Consider the following 24,084-nt stretch of genomic DNA (forward strand, 5'->3'; position numbering starts at 1 on the left):
CCCACGTCTCCCTGACCCCCCGCCATGTCCCCCCTGACCCCCTGCCCCCCCCAGGCCTGCGCACTGGACCCGATGCTGGACGACTCGGTGGCGCTGGCCCAGAGGCTGCGGGCACTGGGGCGGCCGGTGACGCTGCGGGTGGTCCCCGACCTGCCCCACGGCTTCCTCAGCCTGGGGACCCTCAGCCCCGAGACCCGCCAGGCCACCGCCCTCTGCACGCGCCTCATCCGCGACGTCCTCCAGCCCCCCAGCGCCCCCCTGGACGGCCCCCGCCGGGGGTCCCTGCTGCTGGGGACCCGCAGGGACAGCCTGGCCCCCCTGGACGGCCCCCGCCGCGGGTCAGTGCTGCTGGGGTCCCGCAGGGACAGCCTGGCCCCCCTGGACGGCCCCCGCCGTGGGTCAGTGCTGCTGGGGACCCGCAGGGACAGCCTGGCCCCACAGGACACCCCCCGCCGTGGGTCGGTGCTGCTGGGGACCCGCAGGGACAGCCTGGCCCCACAGGACACCCCCCGCCGCGGGTCGGTGCTGCTGGGGACCCGCAGGGACAGCCTAGCCCCACAGGATGCCTCCCGCTGTGGGTCGGTGCTGCTGGGGACCCGCAGGGACAGCCTGGCCCCACAGGACGCCTCCCGCCGTGGGTCGGTGCTGCTGGGGACACGCAGGGACAGCCTGGCCCCACAGGACGCCCCCCGCCGTGGGTCAGTGCTGCTGGGGGGCCTCCCGGAGAGCTCAGCAACCCACAGCACAGGGGGCATGGGGAGCCTTGGCCCTCCGGCTGCAGTGACCCATGGCCTCGGGGCTGCAGCGACCCACAGCTTGGGGGATGCAGGGGGCCCTGGCGCTGCCCCGACCCACAACTCAGTGGCTGCAGCCAACCCTGGCACAGGGGGCACGCCGGCCCATGGCAACGGCACTGCGCTGACCCACGGCGACAGCACCAACCCAACCCACAATGATGGCACCACCCCGACCCACGGCAGTGGCATCACACTGACCCATGGCGATGGCACCGCACTGACCCACGGCGATGGCACCAACCTGACCCACAATGATGTCACCACCCCGACCCACGGCGACAGCCCCACACCAGTGACCAGCTCCCACGCCGCTCTGACCCACGGCACCAGGGTGGAAGGCAGTGGTGCTGCTGCGACCCACGGCACCAACACAGCCCTGACCCACGGCGCGGCGTCCCCCCCCGAGGCCGGGGCAGCCCCCCGGCGCCCCTCGCCGCCACCCCTGTGCTGCGGGGCCCTGGCGCAGGGGGGGACCCCTGGTCCCAGCCCGGCGCCTCCCGGGGGGCGCAGTGGAGCCCAGCCGGGCGCCCGCCGCCCCAGCGGCCCCGCGGGGCGCGAGGTGGGGTCCTGACACCCCCCCCCCCAGGTGTGTGTGTCTGTCGGGGGGGGGGCGGGCCCGGCCCCTCGAGAGAATAAAGACCCGCTGGCACCACCGCGGCCCCGTCGTGGCGACCGGGGCGGGCGGGGGGGGGGGTACACGACACACGACGGACGCGGGAGAGCCCGAGCCCCGGTCCGGCGGCAATGAGCCCCGAGATGGCAGCTGTGGGGCTACGCCAGCGGCGTATGGATGGGGGGGGGGGGGGGGGGCGGGCGGGGTGTGCGCTGCCGCCGCGCTGAAGGGGTAATACTCACGCAGGAAGCGTAGGCGCCACGCAAAAGGCGTACAGAGGCGGCAGTTGTGCGTTGCCGCCGCGCAAACGGCGTAATGCCCACGTAGGATGCGTAGCCGTCACGCAAATGGCGTGGCCTCACGTAGGATGCGTTGCCGCCGCGCAAACGGCGTAATGCCCACGTAGGATGCGTAGCCGTCACGCAAGCGGCGTAGAGGCGGGAGCTGCCGCTACGCGAAGAGCGTAACACCCACGTTACGAGCGTAGTTCCCACGCAAACGCCGTAGGGCAGGTGGGCTGGGAGCGGCCCGAGGGCTCCCTGGGGGCCCCCGCTGACGACAAACGTGGGGGGGCATTGGCCCCAAAACGTGACACATCAACCGCCCCCCGACTGCCCCCCCACCCCACCCCCCGGCTGATTTCAGGGACACGCTGGGGGGCACAAACGGTGTTTATTAAACACCCCCACCCCCCCACGCACAACGGAGGGGGACACAAAACTGGGTGCAAGGAGCCCACCCCCCCCCCCCCCCCCAAACCCCGGAGTGACTCCCCCCCGGCAAAGGGCCGCAGGCAGCACAAACACCCCCCCCAACGCCCCCTTCAATAAATACAGGAGGGGGGGCCTGCACCCTGACAACCCCCCGCTGCTCCCCAAAAGAGGGGCTGCCCCTCCCCCCATAAATACTGGAGTGTTTTGCCCAAGTCCGGGGGTGCCCCCCCTGCCCCCTCCCCTCAGAGCGCCATGGAGGTGAGCTCGTGTGCCAGCCCCCCCTTGCGCGCTGGGGGGCCCCCCCCGTACTCCTGCAGCCCCTGGCGCAGCGTCACCAGGGCCGAGGCCAGGGCAGCGCGGTGGGGGCCCCGTGGGCCCCCCGGCAGCTGCAGCAGGAGGGTGGCCACCGCCGCCACCCCGTCCTCGGTGGGCTCCAGCGTCACCGGGCCAGCGCCCGGCCGGGGTAGGGGGGCCGGGGTGGCAGCGGCGGCGGCGGCGGTGGTGGTGGGGTGTCGGCGGTGGCGGGGAGGTGGGGGCCCTGGGGGCGCCCCCCGCTCGAAGCAGACGGTGACCTTGGCGAAGGGGCGGCTCGCCATCTTGCTCATCTCCTGGAGGTGCCGGCGCTGCTCGTGGCGGGCGTCAAGCCCCTGCTTGGCCTTCCAGAGCAGGACGCAGAGGGCGAGGAAGAGGAAGAAGCAGGAGAAGAAGACGGAGAAGAAGACGAAGAGGTCGATGTGGGCCTGGTCCTGGCGGAAGAAGAGCAGCCCCTGCGAGGGGCCGCCCCGCGGGCCCCCCACCCCCAGCAGCAGCAGGTAGAAGCGGCTGGACTTGAGGGGGTGCAGGGCGTGGGGGTAGGTGAGCACCAGGCGGTCCCGCACCCCCCGCACCACCAGCGCCGCCGCCGCCTCCCGCACCGTCAGGTAGGTCACCAGCCCGCCGGCGCGCTCCTCCCGCAGCCGCGTGGCATTGGCGGCGCTGCCAGCGCCGGTGCCGGCGTGGGGGGTCTGGAGGCGGACGACGTGGCGGCCGGTGGCGGGGTCGACGTCCACGGCGAAGGTGTCGTAGGCGGTGGAGACGAAGAGGTCGACGCCGCCGAAAGTGACATCGAGGGTGATGCGGATGTCGACGTTGGTGAACTTGGGCTGGACGCCGAAGAGGACGGTGCGGCCGGGCGGCAGGTGCTGGAGCTGGGGCTGGTGGAAGCAGTTGCTCTGCGAGGTGGGGTCCAGGCAATACTCCTGCTCCACCGCCATCAGCCGGTAGCACTGCTGGCCCCCCACCGGGTGCCCGTGGAAGGAGTCCCGGCACTTGGCGCACTGCGGTGGGGACACGGGGGGGGACACGGACATGGGGGGGGGGGACAGACACACGGAGCGTCCATCAGCAGCTGCGGCACCGGGGATGGGGGGACGGGAGGCGGAGCAGAGGGACGGGAGCGGGACCCGGCGTGGGGCGGCACGGGGAGCTGGGGCCGCGGGGACGGGAGCACGGGGACGGCATGGGGACATGGGGCACAGGGACGGGAGCACAGGGACGGCAGAGGGACACGGGGGTGCACGGATGGGAGCAGGGAACCGGCGCAGGGGCGGCATGGAGACAGCACGGGGACACGGGGCGCACGGAGAGGAGCGCGGGGGCGGCAGGAGGACGTGGGGCGCGGGGCCGAGGGGGAACGGGGCCGTGGGGGGCAGGGGGTGCCGGCGCTCCGACCTGCTGCTTGTAGCACTCCTTCTTGTCGGCGGGGCTGGTGCCGGGGCAGCTGCCGGTCTCGGTGTTGTTCTGGCACGGGCAGCCCGTCCCGTCCAGCTCGTTGCACGTGTCCGCGTGCCCGTTGCACTGGCACCTTCAGGGGGGCGACACCGCGTGAGGGCGCGTCCCTGCGCACGAGGGCGCGTGCGTGGGGGTCCCGTGGGTCCCCCCTCAGCCCCACACGAGGGTCCCCCCCGCCGTACCGGGTGCAGGCGCCGTCGAGGAGGAAGAAGCCGGGCCGGCAGCCGTCACAGCGCTCGCCCACGCTGTTGTTCTGGCAGTCCACGCACACGGCCGCCTCCTCGCTCGGCCCCTCCGACACCCACGTGGGGATCTGGGGGGCAGCGAGGGGGTGAGAGGGGGGCACGGCCGCCCCACGGCGGGGACGGGGGACACTGCCCCCCATCCCCGAGCGGGGCGAAACAGGGAGCCCCAGGACGTGGGGCAGGGGACGGGGACGCCCCCCCGAAGCCCAGGGCGCGGGAGCGGAAGCCCCCCACCCCCTCGCCGCGGGGCAGCCCCACTGACCATGGCGGGCTCGAGGGGGAAGCGCGCGGGGTCGCGGCGGGCGCGCTCGTAGTCGTCGCGCGAGAGGCAGACGGCGGCGTTGTGGCGGCAGAAGCTGCGGCACGGCCGGCACGTGCCCCCCGCTCGCGCCGAGCCCACGAAGAGCGGCCGGCACCGCTCGCACTGCGGGCCCTGCCGTGGCGCAGCATCAGCCCCGTCGCCCCACGGCCCCCCGGCATCGCCCCCCACGGCCCCCCTGCCATCCCGCCCCGCAGGCCTCCCGGCTCCTCTCCTGCACCCCCCTGCCCCATCGCCCCCCAGGACCCCACGCTATGGCCCTCCCAGCTCCTCTCCCGCAGCCCCCTGCCCCACACCCCGCCCCACAGCCCCCCGCCCCACACCTGGGTGTTGTTGAGGCACTGGAGGCAGCGGTCGCGGGCGGCGGGGCCCTGGCACTGGCTGTGCCCGTTGCAGCGGCACGGCACCGCGCAGTCCTCGCCCACGAAGCCGAAGTGGCAGCGGCAGCGGTTGGGCTCCACGCACGTCCCGTTCACGCAGCCGCGCTCGCACACTGGCCGGCACGCGCCCGTGCCGCTGCGGGGGGGCTCGCACGGGGGCTCGGGGGCACGGGGGGGTCCCCGTGCCCCCACACCCGCTCCCTACACCCTCACGGGGGGGCGCCCCGGGCGTGCGAAGCCTCGCAGAGCTCGGGTGGGGGCGGCTTGTGTAACGCTGCCCTTGTGCAAACCACTCGTGCAACAACCCCCTCGTGCAACACCACCCCCACGCCCTGCTGCCCCTGCGCAGCACCCCCTGGCAGTGCCCCCCCTTGCCCCCCACTCACTTGTGGGGCATGTAGCCGCTCCGGCAGTGCCCCCCGTGCCCCCCCCCCCCCCCCGCTCACTTGTGGGGCGCACAGCCCCCCGGACTCACTTGTGGGGTGTGTAGCCGCTCCGGCAGGCACAGCGGAAGCCCCGTGGCAGGTCCCGGCACTCCTGGCTGGCGCCGCAGTCGTGGTGCCCGTTCAGGCACTCGTTCTCGGGGGGGCACCCCAGGAAGGCCCACTGCGCCCCCGCCCCACACGCCTGCGCCAGCCCTGGGGGGTGGCAGGGGGGGATGGGGGGTCTGGGGGCAACCCTGGGGCTGCCCCACACGCTGCACAGGTCCCACCAGGCACACCATAACCCCCCCACCACCACCACCTCCCACACACCCCATACCCCCCCCACCCCCCCAGGCACCCCATAGGCCCCCCAAGCACCCCACAACCCCCCCCCCCACGTCCCATAACTTCACCCCCCACACGCACACCCCTCCCAGCCCCCCCCCCAAGGACCCCATAAACCCACACACACCCCCCACAGCTCTCCCCAAGCACCTCAAACCCTCCCCCACTCCCTCCAGCACCCCCTCAGCCCCCCACACTCCCCCCCAGCCCCCCCATACCGTGCCGGGGGCCGTGCAGGCCGCCCTCCAGGCAGCGCCCGCTGCCGTTGTGCCCGCGCCGGGCGCACCACCCGCACCGGGGCAGCCGGAGGCACTGGGAGCACTGGGAGGCGCCGGCGCACCCGGGGGTGCAGCTCTCGGCCCCCCGCAGCAGCCGCCCGCAGCCCCCCGCTGCGCAGCGCAGGGGGACGTAGCTGGGGCTCATGCACTAGGGGGCAGGGGGGGTCAGGGGGGCTGCGCCCCACAGCCCCCCGAGTGCCCCCAGAGCCCCTGCTCAGCCCCCTGAGTGCCCCCCAGCCAGCCCCCCAGCACCCCCCTACACCCCACAGCCAGCCCCCCAGCCCCCAGCTCAACCCCCAGCACCCCCCTACACCCCCCAGCCAGCCCCCCAGCCCCCAGCTCAACCCCCCAGCACCCCCCTACACCCCATAGCCAGCCCCTCGCTCAGCCCCTAAGCACCCCCCTACACCCCACAGCCAGCCCCCCAGGGCCCACCTGCTGCAGGCTGACGCTCCAGACGCAGTGCTGCCACCCCCCGTCGGCCCCCTTGGAGGCGAGGCAGGGGGCGCAGGCCGGGTGCTGGTGGCAGGGTGTGGGGCAGGGCAGGGGGGGCGAGGACTCCACGGGCATGGGGGAGACGTTGAGCAGCGAGTGGCTGAAGCAGGTCCAGTCGTAGGTGGGCTGCACGCTCAGGATGCGCCGCGTCTCGCCTGGGGGCCACGGGGGGCTGGGGGCGGCGGCGCTACGCCCCCCAACCCGGCCAGGGCGTGGGGCAGCCCCCCGGCTCGGCCCCGCTGCGCCCCACTCCCGGCCCCGTTGCACCTCCTGATCTCAGCCCCGCTGCGCCCCACTCCTGGCCCTGCTGTGCCCCACTGCCAGCCCCACTGTGCCCCACTCCCGCCAGCCCCCGCGCCCCCCGCCCCGTACCGGTGCGCTTGAACTGCCGGGTCCACATGCACTTGCCCCCGGCCGTGCACTTGGGGCAGTCGGAGGCCTCGCACGACACCTCGGAGCAGTTGGCGGCGGCGAAGATCTCGCGCTGGTTGATGCGACAGTCGTTCTCCGACGTGCAGCTGCCCCCGGCCCCGATGCAGGCGCCCTCGGGGCAGTTGGTGCACCACTTGCACGGCGGGGGGGCCTGCGGGCGGCGGGGGGTGAGCCGGGGGTCCCCGGGGGAGAGGAGGGGTGCTATGGGGTGAGCGGGGGGTCCTGGGAGGTGAGGTGGGGTCCTAGGGGGACAGGAAGGGTCCTATGGGGTGAGCGGGGGGTTCTGGGGGGCGAGGAGGGGTCCTACGGGGTGAGGTGGGTGTCCCATGGGGTGAGCCGGGGGTCCCAGGCCAGCACTCACCGGGGGGCCGCGGCGCAGGGCGTGGGGGTGCAGGGCCAGGCACTCGCTGCAGCTGCGGAGGCGCCGGCAGTCCTGTGGGGCGCGGGGCGTGGGGGCGCAGGGGGACACAGGGGTGCAGCCCAGCCTGCGGCGGGGCATCTCATTTGCATCTCATTTGCATCTCATTTTGATTCTCATTTGCCTGTGGGCCCCGCCCACCCCTGACCTGCGTGTGACCCCCCACACCCCACAGAAACACCCACCCCACAGCACCCTGGGCACCCCCTGCACCCCCTCCCACACCATAGCGCCCCACACACCCTCTCCTACCCCATAGCACCCCACAGCTGCTCCACAGACTCCCCCAACCCCATAGCACCCCATAGCACCCCACAGCTGCTCCATAGAACCCCCAATCCCATAGCACCCCACAGCACCCCACACACCCCGCACCCCATACAGCCCGTCCCACCCCATAGCACCCCACAGATCCCCTCCCACCCCACAGCTGCCCCACAGACCCCCCCCACCCTGTAGCACCCTGTGCGTCCCCCGCACCCCCTCCCCCCCATAGCACCCCTCCCCCCGCCCCACGCCCCCCCCGCCCCCCGCAGCCCCCTGGTACCGCAGGGCGACGTCGGCCCCCTGGCAGCGGCCCTGGCACCAGGCGCAGGCGGCCCCCCCGCGCTCGCAGGCCGTGGGGCCGGGCAGCACCAGGCAGGGGTCGGGGGGCACCCGCAGCGCCCGCAGCTGCCCCAGCGCCACCCCGGCGAAGCCCCCCGACACGTAGACGCGACCCCCGGCCGCCGCCGCCGCGTGGGCCACCGAGGGGCTCATGGGCTCGCCCACCGCCGCCGCCTCTGCGGGGCGACACGGGGTGGGGGTCGGTCTGGGGGTCCCACGGACGGGATGGGGGGTCCCGTCCGTGTCCCCCCCCGCCGCGGGGGTCTCCTCACCCGTGTCGGGGGGCAGCAGCCAGGCGTTGCAGCGCAGCTGGTAGAGCAGCACCTCGCTGCTGAAGTCGTGGGTCTCCGTGCGGCCCCCCAGGACCACCATCACGTCCCCCACCACAGCCGCCGCGTGGAAGAAGTGGGGCTGGGGCTGGGGGCGGGGGGATGGGGGTCACACGGGGGGACCCCGTGGAGCCCCTCGCGCGCCCCCCAAGGGCGCAGAGATGCCCCTCGCGCTCCCCGCGGCCGCTCCGTGGGTGCCCCACGGGGACCCCCGATGCGGCCCCCCCCATTCCCTAGGGCCCCACAGGTGCCCCCCAGCACCCCCAAAGGATGCCCAGGCACCCCCCAAGGACCCCCAGGCACCCCCCAGTCATCCCCAGATGCTCCCAAAGGACGCCCAGGCACCCCCTAGTACCACCAAAGGACCCCCCAGCACCCCCCACGGACCCCCAGACGCCCCCCACCTTGCGGCCCTGGGAGGGGGCGAGCAGGCTCCAGGTGAGGTTGGGGCAGTAGAGGCTGTAGAGCTCGGGGGAGGCCGCCACGGCCTCCACGTGGAACCGGTGCCCCCCGAAGACGTAGACGGCGTCGGTGGCCTCGTGGTAGACGGCGGAGTGACCGTAGAGCCCTGCCGGGGGGCACGGGGGGGTGAGCAGGGGTGCCGGGGGGCCCGGCCCAGCGACCGGCGGGTCCCCGCTCGGCCCCCCCTACTGCAAGGGCCTGGGGGTCCCAGACCCATAACCTGGGGGGTCCCAGACCTGCAACTTGGGGGGCCCAGCTGAGCGCCCCTTACTGCAAGGACCTAAGAGTCTCAGCCCCATTACTGTGGGGTCGCAGCCCCGTGACCGGAGGGTCCCAACCCTATAACTTGGGGGTCCCAGCCCCCTTACGGGGGGTCCCATCCTGGCCCCCCCTTACTGCCAGGACCTGAGGGTCCCGGCCCCGTTCCCGGAGGGTCCCAGCCCCCTTCCCCCCCCCGGAGGGGTCCCGTCTTGCTCCCCCTCCTGCCAAGCCCCCCAGAGGGGGTCCCCGTTACCTGTGGGGGGGGTCCCGGCCTGCTGCCCCACCTCCCAGCTCTCGGTGTCCCCCCGGAACTCCAGCAGCTTCGTGTTGAAGCCGTTCTCGGGCGAGTACCCCCCGATGAGCAGCACCGAGCCCCCGCCGCGGGGGGTCAGCGTGTGCCCCGCCACCGCCGGCACCACCGGGTCCTGGGGGGGGAGGGGGGGGGCACACATGGAGGGTGACGCCGGAGACCCCGTGGGGCCGGGGGGGTCCCGGGGGGGTCGGTACCTGGTGCTGGCGCCACTGGAGCGTGGTGAGGTTGAGGAGCCAGGCGTCGGCCGCCACCCCCGCCGCCGTCAGCCCCCCCAGCACCAGCATGGCGCGGCGGGCGGGCAGGGGGGCGGCCGCGTGGAAGTAGCGGGGCGAGGGGCCGGGACCCCCGTCCTCCGCCCCCGCCAGCATCTGGGTCCAGCGGCGCTCGGGGATGGAGTACCTGGGGGGGGGGGGAGGGGGGGGCTCCGTGGGGCGGGGCCTGGGGCAGGGCGGGGCAGGGCGGGGCAGGGCGGGGCCCACTCACCTATAGACGTTTCCCAGCAGCCCCTGGGGCAGCGAGAGCCCCCCGAACATCCAGAGCGTCCCCTCGGGACCCTCCACCAGGCTGTGGCCCATGCGGTGCAGGAACCGGCTGGCCGTGTCCTGGGGAGGGGGGGGGCGTGGGGATGGGGGGGTCAGCCGGGGAAGGGGGGGGGTGGGGCGGCTGGGGGGCGACGGGGACAGTCCTGGGGAGCGATGGGGGGGGTGATGGGGATTGTCCTGGGGGGGTATTGGGGGTCTGGGGGGGTGATAGGGGGGTGATGGGGATGGTCCTGGGGAGGTATCGGGGGGCTGGGGGGCACTGGGGAAGGAGACCAAGGACACGCCCCCCCACCCCATGGGGCAGGAGCCGCGAGGCTGGAAGGGGGCCCTGGGGGGGGGTGTCCCAGCCCCCGAGGCCCCCCAGGTGTGGGGCGGGGGGGGCACTTACGGCCGCCGGCGCCCCCCTCGCCCAGGCTCTCCCAGACGAGGCTCCCGGGCCCCCGCGGCTCCGCGCAGTCGGGGCCAGCGAAGCCCCCGCTGCAGGTGCAGACCCCCAGGGTCTGGGGGGTGGGGGGGTCAGGGGGGCTGCCGGCCCCCCCCTGTGCCCCCAGACCCCCTCTGCCCCCCCCCCGGACCCCTCTTGCACCCCCCACATGCCCCCTGTGCCCCAAAACACCTCTGCGACCCCCTGCGTGTCCCCTGTTCCCCCCCCACCTCCCCCCCGCCCCCCCAGACCCCCTGTTACCCCTGTTCCCCTCGCACCCCAAACCTCCTGCACCCCCCACATCCCCCCTGCAGCCCTAAACCCCCTGCGCCCCCCATGCACCCTAAACCCCCCCGTTCCCCTTGCACCCCAAACCTCCTGCCCCCCCCCCCCCCGCACCCCCAAACCCCCTCTGTTCCCCCAACCCCCCCCGCCCCCCTCACCTCGTTGCAGACCCCCCGCCCGGCGCTGGCGCCGCAGTCCCCCGGGCAGAGGCGCTGGCGGCAGCCGGGCCCCCCCAGCCCCCCCGGGCAGGCGCAGCGGCCCCCCCGGCACTGCTGCCCGCCGGCGCAGGGGGGGCTGCACCGCTGCACCCCCACGCTGGCGTTGAACCCCGTCGGCTCGCTCCCGTTCGCCTCGTAGTACAGCACCAGCACCCCTGGGGGGGGGGACACAGCAAGTTGGGGCCCGGGGGGGGCACCCCGGAACCCCCGGCCCCCCACCCCCCCGCCCCGCACCTGAGTGGGCCTCCAGGGTGAGGGGCTCGGGGCGGCCGCGGCCGCAGAAGGCCCCCAGCAGCGCGGGGTCCCCCTCCAGCACCCCGCTGTCCAGGAAGGCCGGCACCCCGTCGAAGGCGTAGGCGTAGCTGCTCTGGGGGGGGCACGGGGGGGCTGGGGGGGGCGGTGCGGCACCCCCGTGCCCCTGGCACCCCCCCGGCGCCCCCCCAAGTCCCCAGCACCCCCTCTGCACCCCTTCAGCACCCCCTACGCACCCCCCAAGTCATCAGCACCCCCATACACCCCCAGCACCCCTCCATCTCCCCCTCAGCACCCCCCGGCCCCCCCAGCACGCTCATGCACCCCCCACGCACCCCTCCATCTCCCCAGCACCCCCAGCACCCCCATACACCCCCCCAGCCCCCCCCCAACCCCCCCGCCCCCCCAGCCCCCTCACCAGGCAGGAGGTGTGCAGGTCGGGGTGCAGGGTCAGGCTGATGGTGGGGCAGGGCTCCCCGGGGGGGCACGGCTCCAGGCCCCCCGTGGCCGACACCACCCACACGCAGTACGAGAGGCCCCCCCCGGCCGCCGGGACCCCCCCGGCCAGCCGGGACCCCAGGGCCACGGGTGAGGAGAGGTTGGCCAGCAGCGAGCGGCCCCCGCACTCCCGGTAGCAGGTGCCCCCGTCCCTGGGGGCGAGAGGGGGGGACGGGGGGCTGAGCGGGGCTGGGGGCTGGTGTACGGGGCCTGGGGGGCCGGTGTATGGGGGGCTGGGGGCTTGTACGGGGTGGGGGTGGCGTACGGGGGTCTGGGGCTGGTGAACTGGGGCTGGGGGCTCCCACAGGGGTCTGGGGGCAGTGAACTGGGTCTGGGGGCTCGCATGGGGGTCTGGGGCTGGTGAACTGGGGCTGGGGGCTCGCATGGGGGTCTGGGGGCAGCGAACTGGGTCTGGGGGCTCGCACAGGGGTCTGGGGGCAGTGAACTGGGTCTGGGGGCAGTGAACTGGGTCTGGGGGCTCGCATGGGGGTCTGGGGGCAGCGAACTGGGTCTGGGGGCTCGCACAGGGGTCTGGGGGCAGTGAACTGGGGCTGGGGGCTCGCATGGGGGTCTGGGGGCAGCGAACTGGGTCTGGGGGCTCGCACAGGGGTCTGGGGGCAGTGAACTGGGGCTGGGGGCTCGCATGGGGGTCTGGGGCTGGTGAACTGGGTCTGGGGGCAGCGAACTGGGTCTGGGGGCTCGCACGGGGGTCTGGGGGCAGCGGACTGGGTCTGGGGGCTCGCATGGGGGTCTGGGGCTGGTGAACTGGGTCTGGGGGCTCGCATGGGGGTCTGGGGGCAGCGAACTGGGTCTGGGGGCTCGCACAGGGGTCTGGGGCTGGTGAACTGGGTCTGGGGGCAGCGAACTGGGTCTGGGGGCTCGCACGGGGGTCTGGGGGCAGCGAACTGGGTCTGGGGGCAGCGAACTGGGTCTGGGGGCTCGCAGGGGGCCCAGGGCCCAGCCTGGGGTCCGGCGGCTCCGAGGCGGGCGGGGGTCCCGCCGCGGGCCCCGTGCCCCCCCTCACCTGGGGTCCCCGAAGTGTCCGGGGGCGCAGCGCTCGCAGTGGGGGCCCTGGGTGGGGGGCGCGCAGAAGCAGGCGCCGGTGGTGCCGTGGCAGAGGCCGCGGTGGGGCTGGCCGTGGCCGTGGCACTGGCACTGCCGGCAGCCCCCCGGGCCCGTGGCGTCGCCGAAGCTGCCGGGGCGGCAGAGCTGGCACCGCTCCCCGTGGGTCCAGTCTGGGGGGACGGGGGGGAACACGCTGTGGGGAGGAGGCGGGGGGGGGACGCGCCGCGGGGAGGTGGGGGGACGCGACATGGTGGGGAAGTGGGGGGACACATGGGGGACACGCCGCGGTGCCAAGGAGGTGGGGGGTCCTGCCGCGGTGCCAAGGGGGGGGGTCCTGCCACGGTGCCCGGGGGGGGGGGGGTCCCACCACAGTGACAAGGGGGGGGGTCCCGCTGCGGTGCCTGGGGGGGGTCACGCCACGGTGCCCAGGGGGGGTCCCATCAAAGTGACGGGGGGGTGCCCGGGGGGGGGGTCCTGCCGCAGTGCCAAGGAAGGGGGGGGGTCCCGCCGCAGCCCCCCACTCACTGTGGCAGCGGTCGCAGACGCCGGGCCCGGCCGCCTCGCAGGAGCTGTGGAAGTGGCAGCCGCAGTCCACGGAGCACCGGGGGGCCACGGCCCCCCCCTCAGCGTCCCCCCCCTCCTCGGGGTCCCCCCCGGCGGTGGCGTTGGGGGGCGAGGTCCAGCCCAGGTGGCAGACGCAGGTGTAGTTGGGGGCCCCGCTGCAGTAGCCGTGGCCGCAGTCCTCGTAGCACCTGGGGGGGGCACGGGGGGGGACATGGGGGCGGGGGGCGTGGGGACCCCCGACGGCAGCACACGCGTGTCCCCACGCCAGCCCCCCGTGCGCCCCCCGACGCCCCTGTCCCATGATAGGGGAGTGTGTGTTCCCCGTGTCCCCCCCCCCGAGCGTCCCCACCCCACGGGACGGGGCTGTGGGGTCCCCCCGAGTGTCCCCCCACCCCACGAGACGGACACGCACCGTCCCCAGACGCCCCCAACTCGCCCCCGCCCCCACTCACGTGCGGTTGCAGTGGGTGGTCCCGTCCCCCGCGAAGCCCCTCCGGCAGCGGCACTCGAAGGCCTGGGGGGTGTTGTGGCAGGCGGCGTGGGGGTGGCAGCCGGCCAGGCCCAGGCGACACTCATCCACGTCCGGGCACTGCCCGTAGGACCAGGCCGCCCCCCGCCCCCCCGCCGGCAGCCCCCCCAGCGCCGCCGAGCAGTTGGGGGACCCCCGCACCCCCGAGAAGTCGCCCTCCACGCACCTGCAGGGGGACACGGGGGGCTCAGCGCTGTGCCCGGGGGCTCAGGGGGGCAACCCAGCCCCCGGGGACCCCCCCTGGCCCGCCCCTGTGGGGGACCCCTCAGGGGACCCCCCCAGCCCCCGGGGGACCCCCCGGCACCCCCCAGCCACTCACCGTCCGAGCGTGGGGTTGTCGGCGTCGCCGCACCAGCCGCAGCCCACGTGCCGCAGGCACTCCCGGCACGTGCCGAGCCGGGGGCACTCCAGGCACTGCGGCGCCGAGTGCACACTGCGGGACCCCCGGGGTCACCCAGCGGCACCCCGGGACCCCCCTCTGCCCCCCAGCACCCTCTACGATACACCCAGGGACTCCAGGACCCCCCTGGGACCCCCAGGACCCCTCCAGGATGCCCCTGTGCCTCCCAGAACCCCTCCGGGATGCCCCCAGGACCACCCAGAACCTCCCCAGGACCCCCAGCACCCCCCTGGACCTGCCCCGGACCCCTTCGGGATGCCTCAGGACCCCTCCAGGACTCCCCTGTGCCCCCCAGGATCCCTCCAGGATATACCCAGGGCCTCCAGGATGACCCTGTGCCTCCCAGAACCCCTCCGGGATGCCCCCAGGGTGCCCCCAGGACCACCCAGAACCTCCCCGGGACCCCCCCGGACCCCTCCAGGACGCCCCAGGACCCCTTCGGGATGCCTCAGGACCCCTCCGGGACTCCCTCGTGCCCCCCAGGACCCCTCCAGGATATACCCAGGGCCTCCAGGATGCCCCTGTGCCTCCCAGAACCCCTCCGGGATGCCCCCAGGACCACCCAGAACCTCCCCAGGACCCCCCCGGACCCCTCCGGGACGCCCCAGGACCCCTCCGGGACGCCCCAGGACCCCTCCAGGACTCCCTCGTCCCCCCCAGGACCCCTCCAGGATATACCCAGGGCCTCCAGGATGCCCCTGTGCCTCCCAGAACCCCTCCGGGATGCCCCCAGGACCACCCAGAACCTCCCCAGGACCACCCAGAACCTCCCCAGGACCCCCCCGGACCCCTCCGGGACGCCCCAGGACCCCTCCAGGATGCCCCAGGACCCCTCCAGGATGCCTCAGGACCCCTCCAGGACTCCCTCGTGCCCCCCAGGACCCCTCCAGGATATACCCAGGGCCTCCAGGATGCCCCTGTGCCCCCCTAGAGCCGCCCCGGGACCCCCCCCCGGGACCCCCCGCCTCACCTGTCGTACCAGCCCCGGCAGCCCCCGTAGGGGTACTTGGCCAGGTAGGCGGCGAAGAGGAAGCAGCGGCGGGTGGACTGGCACCAGGCGCAGGGGCTGGCGGGGGTCAGGCACTCGGCGCAGGAGCGGCGCCTGCGGGGGGCACGTCAGACCCCCCCGGACCGGGACCCCCCCGGAGGGACCCCCCGACCCCCCCGGCCCGCACTCACTGGCTGCAGAGGGTGGGGCAGCGCTGGGGGTCCCGCACCGCGCCCCCCTGCCGCCCGCGGCGGCTGCAGGCGAAGTCGCCCTTCTTGCTGCTCAGCACCTGCCACTCGCAGAAGGGGTCCTGGGGGGGCGGGGGGCTCAGGCACCCCCAAACAGACCCTCCGCAGACCCCGGACCCCCCCAAACCGCTCTGCAGCCCCCAAGCCCCTTTGCAGCCCCCCAACCCCCCTAAACAGCTCCGCTACAGGCCCTCCGCAGACCCCCCCTCCCCAAACCCCAACCCCTTCCCCAGCCCCCCTGCCCCCTCTGCAGCCCCTCTGTACCACTCCAAACCCCTCTGCAGCCCCCCCAGCCCCCCTGCAGCCCCAAAACGCCTCCCAGCCCCCTTTGCAGCCCCCCCCCTCCTCTCGAGCCCCCTAACCCCCTCCCCAGCCCCCTCTGCACCCCCAACCCCCCTCCCCAGCCCCCCCCGCAGCCCCCCAAGCCCCCTCTGCAATCGCCCAACCCACTCCCCAGCCCGCCGGCCCTCCCCGCAGCCCCCCAAGCCCCCCCCCCCCCCCGGCGCTCACGGCGGCGCAGGCGCGGCAGTCCCGGTAATCCTCGCAGAGGACGCAGTTGTTGGGGGTCAGGACGAGGCGGGGCCCCCCCTCCCCGCAGAGCCCCCCCGGGGGGAGCTGGCGGCCGTGGCAGGAGGCGCTGGGGGGGCACCAGCCGCAGCCCTGGTCGGCCAGGCAGGCCAGGCAGGAGGGGTACGAGGGGCAGCGCCCGGGGGGTGCCCGGAACGGCTCCAGGAAGAAGAAGGAGATCTCCTGGGGGGGGCGGGAGGGGTGTCGGGGCGGGGGGGCCTGAGCCCCCACACCCACGGCCCCCGGCCCCAGGGCAGCCCCCCCGCCGCGGCCCCATGCGGCCCCACGCGGACCCCTGGGCACCCCGCGAGGACCCCCCACCCCGACCTGCGCCCCCACAGGGACCCCCCCCACCCCGACCTGTGTTCCCATAAGGACCCCCCCCACCCCAACCTGTGTTCCCATAAGGACCCCCTACCTTAACCCCGCCCCCCCACAGGAGCCCCTTACATGAACCTGGGACCGTGCAGAGACCCCCCCACCCCAATTCCGCACCCCACAGGGACCCCGTACCCCCACAGGCACCCCCCCACCCCAACCTGCGCCCCCCAGGGACCCCCACCCCAACCTGTGTTCCCATAAGGACCCCCTACCTTAACCCCGCACCCCCACAGGAGCCCCTTACATGAACCTGGGACCGTGCAGAGACCCCCCACCCCAACCTGCACCCCCACAGGCGCCCCCCCCGCACTCACGCTGCCCCCCGGCACGCCGGTGCGGTCCCAGACGAGGGTGAGCTCGGAGCTGAGCCCCCCGCCCGAGCGGTTGACGTGCCCCTCCACCTGCACCGCGTACTTGTTGCCCCGCTCGGGCGCCCCGAAGAGCCGCTCGGGGCGCGGGCGCTGCAGGGGGCGCGTCTCCCGCTCCTGCTGCACCGACCAGCGCCCCACCTCCTCCTGGGGGGACCCCAAACCCCCGCGGGGACCCTCAGCCTCGGGGGGGACCCACCTCCTCCTGAGGGGACCCCAAACCCCCGCGGGGACCCTCAGCCTCGGGGGGGACCCACCTCCTCCTGGGGGGACCCCAAACCCCCGCGGGGACCCTCAGCCTCGGGAGACCCCCTCAGCCTCGGGGGACCCCCACCTCCTCCCCCAGCCCCTCGGGAGGCCCCCCAAATCCCCCCCAACCCCCCATTATCCCACCCCCGCCCCCCCCAGGACCCCTCCCTGCCCCCCCAGACCCCTCTCCTCCCCCCGCGGGGACCCCCCCCACCAGCTCCGGGGAGTTGGGGTGCCGGCCGAGGCGGGCGACGACGTCGAGGCGCTGGATGCGGGCCCAGACGCTGGGGCCGGGCCCGGGGGGCAGCGGGGGTCCCAGCAGCGGGTAGATGAAGCCCCGGTAGACGAGGGAGACGTCGGTGTCGCCGCTGGGGCTGAGCGTGATGGTGGTGCTGCGCACGATGGAGACCTGGGGTGCACGGGGGGGGCTGGGGGGGCTGCCGGGACCCCCCCCCGTGCCCCTGTGAAATGGGGGGACCCCCGGCACCCACCTTGTCGGGCTGGGAGTCGTTGCGGGGCTGCTGGAAGGTGAGGAGGTGCAGGCCCGGGAGGAAGTTGGCGGTGCGGCACTGCGGCAGCGCCGTCAGGAACAGGGGGCGCGGCCCCCACCAGCCGTGGGTCCCCGAGATCTGACCCACGCGGCACCGGCTCTGCTCTGGGGGGCGGGGGGAGGGGGCGTCAGGGGGGCTGCGGACCCTCTGCGCACCCCCTGTCCCCTCTGCAGACCCCCCGTCCCCTCCAAGGACCCCCCGCCCCCTCCAAGGACCCCCGTCCCCTCTGTGCACCCCCTGTCCCCTCCCAGGACCCCCCCGCCCCCTCCAAGGACCCCCATCCCCTCTGCAGACCCCCCCCCCTCCCCTCCGCAGCCCCCCACTCACCCGCCACGGGCATGCAGGTGTCGTTCTGGACGCACCAGCCAAAGGGGCCGGGGGCGCGGGGGGGTCCCGGCGCGGCCCCCCCGAAGGCCAGGCAGGACTCGCAGTCCAGCAGCAGGCGGGCCAGGCCCAGGCACCCGCTGCTGGGGCACTGGGGGGGGGCACGGCGTGGGTCAGGGGGACCCCCCCGTGCCCCACAAGGGGGCTACGTGGGGCGCAGCGCTCCTCCCACAGCACCCTGGCTCCGAAACTGCCCCCGCCCCCCCCCAACAGACCCAGGGGTCCCCCAGCTGCCCCCACCAAGGCGACCCCGACCCCAGCGCTGCTTCCTCCCATTTCTCCAGGGGACTCCAGATTCACGACCCCCCCACACTTCCCCAGGGGACCCCTGCACCCCCAACCCCCTCCCCACTGCCACTGGAGACCACGACCCCTCTCCCCATTTCTCCAGAGGACCCCAGATCCACGACCCCCCCCAAGTTCCCCAGGGGACCCCTGCACCCCCAACCCTCTCCCCGCTGCCACTGGGCACCATGACCCCTCTCCCCATTTCCCCAGGGGACCCCAGCTCCATGAGCCCCATCCCCCTGCCGCGGGGACCCCCACGCCCCCGACTCCCCTCCCCACTGCCCCAGGGGACCATGACCCTCTCCCCATTGCCCCACGGGACCCCCATGCCCCCAAACCCCCCCCGCTCACGTTGCTGTGGGGCGCAGGGCTCTGGCACCCCCCGAGGCACCAGGCGCACTGGGGGTCCTTGGTGCAGGTGCCCCTCTCAGCGTAGAGCGAGCAGTAGTCCAGGTGGTACTGGGGGGCAGCGGGACCCCCGGCGCGGGGTCAGGGGGCACCTGGGGACCCCCCAGCCCCTGTGGGGGGGGGCTGGCGACCCCATGGTGACGGATGGGGGGGTGGCCGGGGACCCCACAGCGCAGGGGGACTTGGGAACCCCATCGGGAGGGATGGAAGGGGTGGTGGGACCCCCCCACACACCAGAGCAGGGACCCCCGGGGTGGGATGGGCAACCCCTCCACGGGAACAGAGCCCCCTGGGGCGGGGTGAGTGGACCCGGAGACCCCCCCGGGTGGGAGCAGGGACCCCATAAATGGATCTACAACCCCCCCCACCCCAGCTGGGAGCAAGGACCCCCACGGGGGGGAACGGGGGGTCCCAGGGACCCCGGGGGCAGGGGGGGGACACACACACTCACGTTCTGGGCCGGCACCTGGAAGACGAAGGCCGGCACCTTGTAGGCCAGGAGGTCGCCGCGGGGGGCCCCGCTGAAGCCCCCCGCCACCAGCAGCACGCTGCCCCGCAGCACCCCCGCCACGTGGGCGTAGCGGCCCTGCCCCGGGGACCCCCGGGACCCCTGGTCTGGGGGCACACGGCAGCATTGAGGGACCCCCAAACCCCTCGGGGACCCCACGACGCCCCGGGACCCCTGGTCTGGGGTCCCACGTCGGCATCCAGGGACCCCTAAACCCCTCAGGGACCCCCAGACCCCCTGGGACCCCCATCTGGGAGCACACATCAGCATCTAGGGACCCCCCAAATCCCTCAGGGACCCCCAGGAGCCTCCCAGCCCGGGGCACATCAGCACCACGGGACCCCCAGACACCCTGGTGTGCCCCGCGCCCCACACCAAGCCTGCCCCCACCTTCCCCCCCGCCGCCGCAGGGCAGCCCCCCGTGTCCTCCCCTGCCACGGGGCAGCCCCCACGGCCCCCCCCGCCGCCGTGGGGCAGCCCCCCGCCCCGCTCACCGTGGGGCAGCCCATGGGCCAGCTCGGCGCTGGGGACCCACTGGTGGCAGCCGAGGTGGTAGAAGAAGATCTCGTCCTCGTAGCACTTCTCCTCGTGGTAGTGGATGTGCACGTTCCCCCCTGCGGGGGTCGGGGGGTCAGCCCCATTTGGGCGGGGCCGGACCCCGCCTTGGTGTGGCGGGGGGGCCAGACCCCCACCTGGCGGGGTGCAGACCCCCCAGGGCGGCAGCGGGGCCGCAGGGACCCTGCAAACCGCGGTGCCAGGCGAGGGGGGCCTGCAGTGGGGGGGGTCTCGGGGCCAGCGCTGCCCCCCACCACGGGGGTCCCTGGGTCCCCCCGCTCACCGTAGACCACCATGTAGTCGCCGACGACGGTGGCGCTGTGGAAGGCGCGTTCGCGGGGGCCGCGGGCCCCGTCCCGCGCCCGCAGGGGGGTCCAGTGCCGCAGGTCCACGTGGAACAGGTCGGTGGTGTTGACCCGCGTGCTGAACCTGGGGGCAGCGCCGGGGGGGACACCGTGGGGCGGTGAGACCCCCGGGACCCCCACAGTGGGGTCCTCCCCGCTGCCCACGGCCACCCGAGACCCCCTGAGCCCGCCCCTCACCCTGCCAGTGCCCCACAGCCACCCCCGAGACCCCCCAGTGCCCCCACCTCACCGGGTGGTGGAGGGCCGGTGCCCCATGGCCACCCCACGGCCACCCCCGAGACCCCCCAGCCTGGCCCAGGACCCCCCCGCGCCCCCCCCTCACCGGGCGGTGGAGGGCCGGTGCCCCCCGTAGACGAGGAGGGTGCGCGAGGGGGGGTGGAAGACCATGGAGTGGCCGGCGGCGGCAGGGGGCTTCCCGCCCCACGGGACCACCCGCTCCCAGCCCCCCAACTCCAGGTGGAAGCGGAAGAGCTGGGAGGAGAAGACGTCCTCGGCCGTGCGGCCTGGGTGGGGGGCGTGCAGGTGGGGACCCCCGCCGGGGGGGGGGCCTGGCCCCTCTGCCCCCCCCAAGGGCTGAGCCACGGACCCCCCCAGACACGAGGGACCCCAGGACCCAGCCCCACAACCCCCCCCGCCCCCGGGGGGCTCCAGGACTTGGAGGGATGGTCCGGCCCCCCCAGAACCCCCAGGCATAGGGGACCCCAACCCCACAGCCACCCCCAGACCCCCTCAGCCACAGGGGACTCCAGCCCCACAACACCCCCATAGCCCCCAGGCATAGGGGACCCCATCCCCACAGCCCCCCCAGAGACCCCTAGACCCCCCATCCCCAGCAGACCCCACCCCCACAGCCCCCCCAGACCCCCAACCCCCAGCAGACCCCATCCCCACAGCCCCCCGAGCCCCCACAGCCCCCCCCCAGCCCCCCCAGCCCCAGCAGACCCCATCCCCCCGAGCGCCCCCATCCCCCCGAGCCCCCTCATCCCCAGCAGACCCCCCAGCCCCCCCGAGCCCCCCACCTCCAAAGATGTAGAGCCAGTCGTCCACCAGGGCGGCGGCGTGGGCGGCCAGCCCGGGGGGGCCGGTGCCGTTCTGGGGGTGCAGCTCCCGCCAGCCCCCCCGCAGCGGGTCGAAGGCCCAGACGTCGCGGGCCAGCGCCCCCCCCCGCCAGCTCCCCCCCGCTCAGCACCAGCGTGTCGCGCCAGCACACGGCCACGTGCGAGTGCCGGGGGGCCTGGGGGGGGGGGGCGTCAGCGGACCCCCAGCTCGGGGGGGGGGTTCCAGGAGGGGGTGGGGGGACACTCACGCACCGGGGCGGGGGTCAGCTCCAGCCGGGACCACCGGTTGGTGGTGAAGTTGTAGAGCACCAGGTCGCCCAGCGCCCGGTTGAGGTCCAGGCCTGGGGGGGGACGGACGGACCCCCCACATCAGGGCCCAGCCCCCTCCCCTGCCCCATAATCCCCCCGCCCCCCTCGCTGCTGCCTGTGACCCTGGGCGACGGACCCCCACGGCCCTCGGACGGCAGCTACCCCGCCAGCCCCCCAGTCCCGGCCCCCCCTGTACCCTGTACCCACCAGCCCCACACCACAGCCCCCACGGCCCTCCCCACACCCCTCTACAGCCCCCCCAGCCCCACATCGCCCCTCCCACACTCCTCTACAGCCCCCCCGGTGCCCAACATCCCTCCCCACGGCCCCCACCACCCCCCCTTAGCCCCCCATGGCCCTACAGCCCTCCCAGAATCCCACATACCCCTCCCATAGCCCCCCAGGACCCCGTATCCCACCCCACAGCCCCCCACAATCACCCCACAACCCACCCCAGAGCCCCCCCAGGACCCCACATCCCACCCTACAGCCCTCTGTGACGCCCCACAACCCACCCCAGAGCCCCTCCCAGCACCCCGTACCCCCCCCAGCGCCCCCCAGCTCACCCCCAAAGACGTAGAGGGCCCCGGCGCGGGGCAGGACGGCGCCGGCGGCGGCGGTGCGGGGCGGGAAGTGGGGGTCCCCCTCGCTGACGTTGTACCAGCGGCCGCCCCCCTGGTTCTCCCCCAGCGCCAGGTCGCAGGCTCGCCCCACGAAGCCCGGCCGGCACCTGCAGCGCCCCGTGGCCTGGGGGCGAGGAGGGGGGACATGGGGGGGACCCCAAACCGGGGGGGGACACCCATGACACCCACACAGAGTCCCCAGCCCCAGCAGGCTCTGGCCTCGGGGGTCCCAGAGCCCCATCCCTGGGGGTTGGGGGGGCGCTCCCCTAGCTCCACCTCCAGCAGGTCTGGGGTCTCCCAGGGGGTCCCACAGATCCACCTCTGTGGGTGTGAGGGGGGGGGGTGTCTCTCCCCATCCCTGCAAGTTTGGGGTCCCCCAGCCCCATCCTTGGGGGTACAGGGGTCTCCCAGCCCCAGAGGTTCAGGAGTCCCCCAGCCCCAGGAAATCTCCCCCCCCCAGACCCCTATGTTCAGGGGTCCCCCATCCCCCCCAGACTCAGGGGATCCCCCATCCCCATAGATTCAGGGATCCCTCACCCCCAGCCCCCAGATCCAGGGGTCCCCCATCCCCCCCAGACCCAGGCGCTCCCCGGGGTCCCCCCACCTGGTCGCAGGTGCCGCCGTGGGGCTGGCAGTAGGTCTCGCAGCGGGGCTGGGCGCAGTCGGGGCCCCCCCAGCCGGGCTGGCAGTGGCAGCGGCCCTGGGGGTCGCAGCCCCCGCGCCCCGAGCACCCCCGGGGGCACAGGGAGACGCTGTAGGTGGCGTTGAACCCCAGCAGGTTGTAGTTGGCGTCGCTGAAGAGGTGCAGCAGCATCTGGGGGGGCGGGGGGGGTCAGGGCTGCCCCACGGCTGCCCCACGGACTCCCACCACACCCCATGGCTGGCCCCTGCACCCCTCACAGCCCCCCCTGCACCCCACAGCTGCCCCATGGCCCCCCTGTGCACTCCCTACAGCTGCCCCCTGCACCCCACACAGCCCCCCTTACACCCCACGGCCACCCCCTGCACCCCCGGCCGCCCCCTGCCCCGCCAACCACCCCAAACCCCCTCTCTGCCCCCCTCCACCCCATCACCCCACGCCCCCCCCCCCGCCCCCCTACCTTGCCCGAGGTGGCCTCCAGGGGGGCGGGCAGGGCGCTGCCGCTGAGGCTGGCGAGGAGGGGGCTGCGGGGGGACCCCCCGTCGTACACAAACAGGTAGTCGTAGCCGCACTCCGTGTCCAGGAACGTGAACGTCAGCAGCACCCGGTGCCGCGGGCTGGGGGCTGGGGGGCGGGGGGGGTCACAGCCCAACCCCTGCGGGCCCCCCAAACCCCCCTCCCAAACCGCACGCACACCCACCCACCCGCAAACCGGAGGGGAGACCAGGATGGGACTGGGGAGGGACTGGGGGGGGGCTTTAGGGGGATTGGGTGACCCTTGGGGTGTCCCAAGGGAGCTGGGGAGTCTTGAGGGGGGGGGCTTTAGGGGGACTGGGTGACCCTTGGGGTGCCCCAAAGAGACTGGGGGGGGGCTTTAGGGGGACTGGGGGTCCTTTGGGGTTTTCCAAGGGTGCTGGGGGATCTCTGGGGGGGCGTTAAGGTGTCCCAAGGGGGGTGGGGGTGTCTCTGGGGGGGCTCTAGGGTGAATGGGTGTCTCTGGGGAGGTGTTAAAGTGCCCAAAGGGGGCTGGGAGGGGGCTTTAGGGGGACTGGGTGACCCTTGGGGTGCCCCAAACGGACTGGGGGGGTCTCTGGGGGGGCTTTCGGGTGACTGGGGATCCCTTGGAGTGCCTCAAAGGGACTGGGGTGTCTCTGGGGGGGCATTGGGGTGCCGGGGGTCCCTCACCCTCCACCAGCCACTCGCAGTTGCCGTTGACCGAGTAGTTGCCGGGGCCGTCGGTGACGAAGCCGGAGGAGCCCCCCAGGACACGCCGCTGGCCCTGGCACTCGCCCCCCGCCGCCCCCCGAAACCCGCTGAGCGCCAGCGCCAGCGCCAGCAGCGCTGGGGGGGCCGCCATGGCGGGGGGGGGGGGGAGCCCCGGGCCGCCTGCGGGGGGGGAGGGAGGGAAGGGAGGGGTGAGCCCCCGAGGGTACCCCCGGACCCACCGGGACCCTGTGGGGAGCCCGGGGAGCCCCCAAAGATGTGCTGACCATAGGGACCCCACGGGGACCCCCCAACACCACAGGGACCCCCATGAGAACCCAATGCCCCACAGGGACCCCCCCAAACCCTCAGGGACCCCTCAACCACACAGGGACACCCCCCAGCACCCCAGG

At 74.8% G+C, this 24,084-nt stretch overlaps 1 protein-coding gene across 1 annotated transcript; it reads right to left on the reverse strand.

Moving 5' to 3' along the window:
• On the reverse strand, window positions 1–23,825 carry MEGF8 (multiple EGF like domains 8; the record flags this gene model as incomplete). Its single annotated transcript, XM_086481372.1, is given in 44 exon segments — window positions 1–56; window positions 2,422–3,439; window positions 3,834–3,966; window positions 4,076–4,206; window positions 4,401–4,571; window positions 4,781–4,973; window positions 5,313–5,475; window positions 5,826–6,033; window positions 6,321–6,535; window positions 6,753–6,963; window positions 7,168–7,297; window positions 7,778–8,012; window positions 8,109–8,253; window positions 8,570–8,733; window positions 9,142–9,322; window positions 9,396–9,600; window positions 9,685–9,803; window positions 10,142–10,243; window positions 10,611–10,825; window positions 10,905–11,037; window positions 11,341–11,572; window positions 12,445–12,655; window positions 13,011–13,237; window positions 13,502–13,744; window positions 13,898–14,011; window positions 14,949–15,080; window positions 15,158–15,276; window positions 15,725–15,964; window positions 16,477–16,677; window positions 16,994–17,188; window positions 17,271–17,434; window positions 17,658–17,859; window positions 18,369–18,461; window positions 18,862–19,025; window positions 19,413–19,532; window positions 19,757–19,902; window positions 20,161–20,341; window positions 20,858–21,002; window positions 21,004–21,072; window positions 21,149–21,237; window positions 21,772–21,952; window positions 22,433–22,642; window positions 22,929–23,092; window positions 23,654–23,825. Coding segments are annotated over 44 exon segments (8,142 nt in total), but the record flags the coding sequence as incomplete, so codon positions are not given.
• Between the last annotated feature and the right edge of the window lie 259 nt (window positions 23,826–24,084).

The sequence above is a fragment of the Leptosomus discolor genome, unplaced genomic scaffold, assembly GCF_034619465.1.
Source record: "Leptosomus discolor isolate bLepDis1 unplaced genomic scaffold, bLepDis1.hap2 HAP2_SCAFFOLD_162, whole genome shotgun sequence".
In the NCBI taxonomy this organism is placed as follows: Eukaryota; Metazoa; Chordata; class Aves; order Leptosomiformes; family Leptosomidae; genus Leptosomus; species Leptosomus discolor.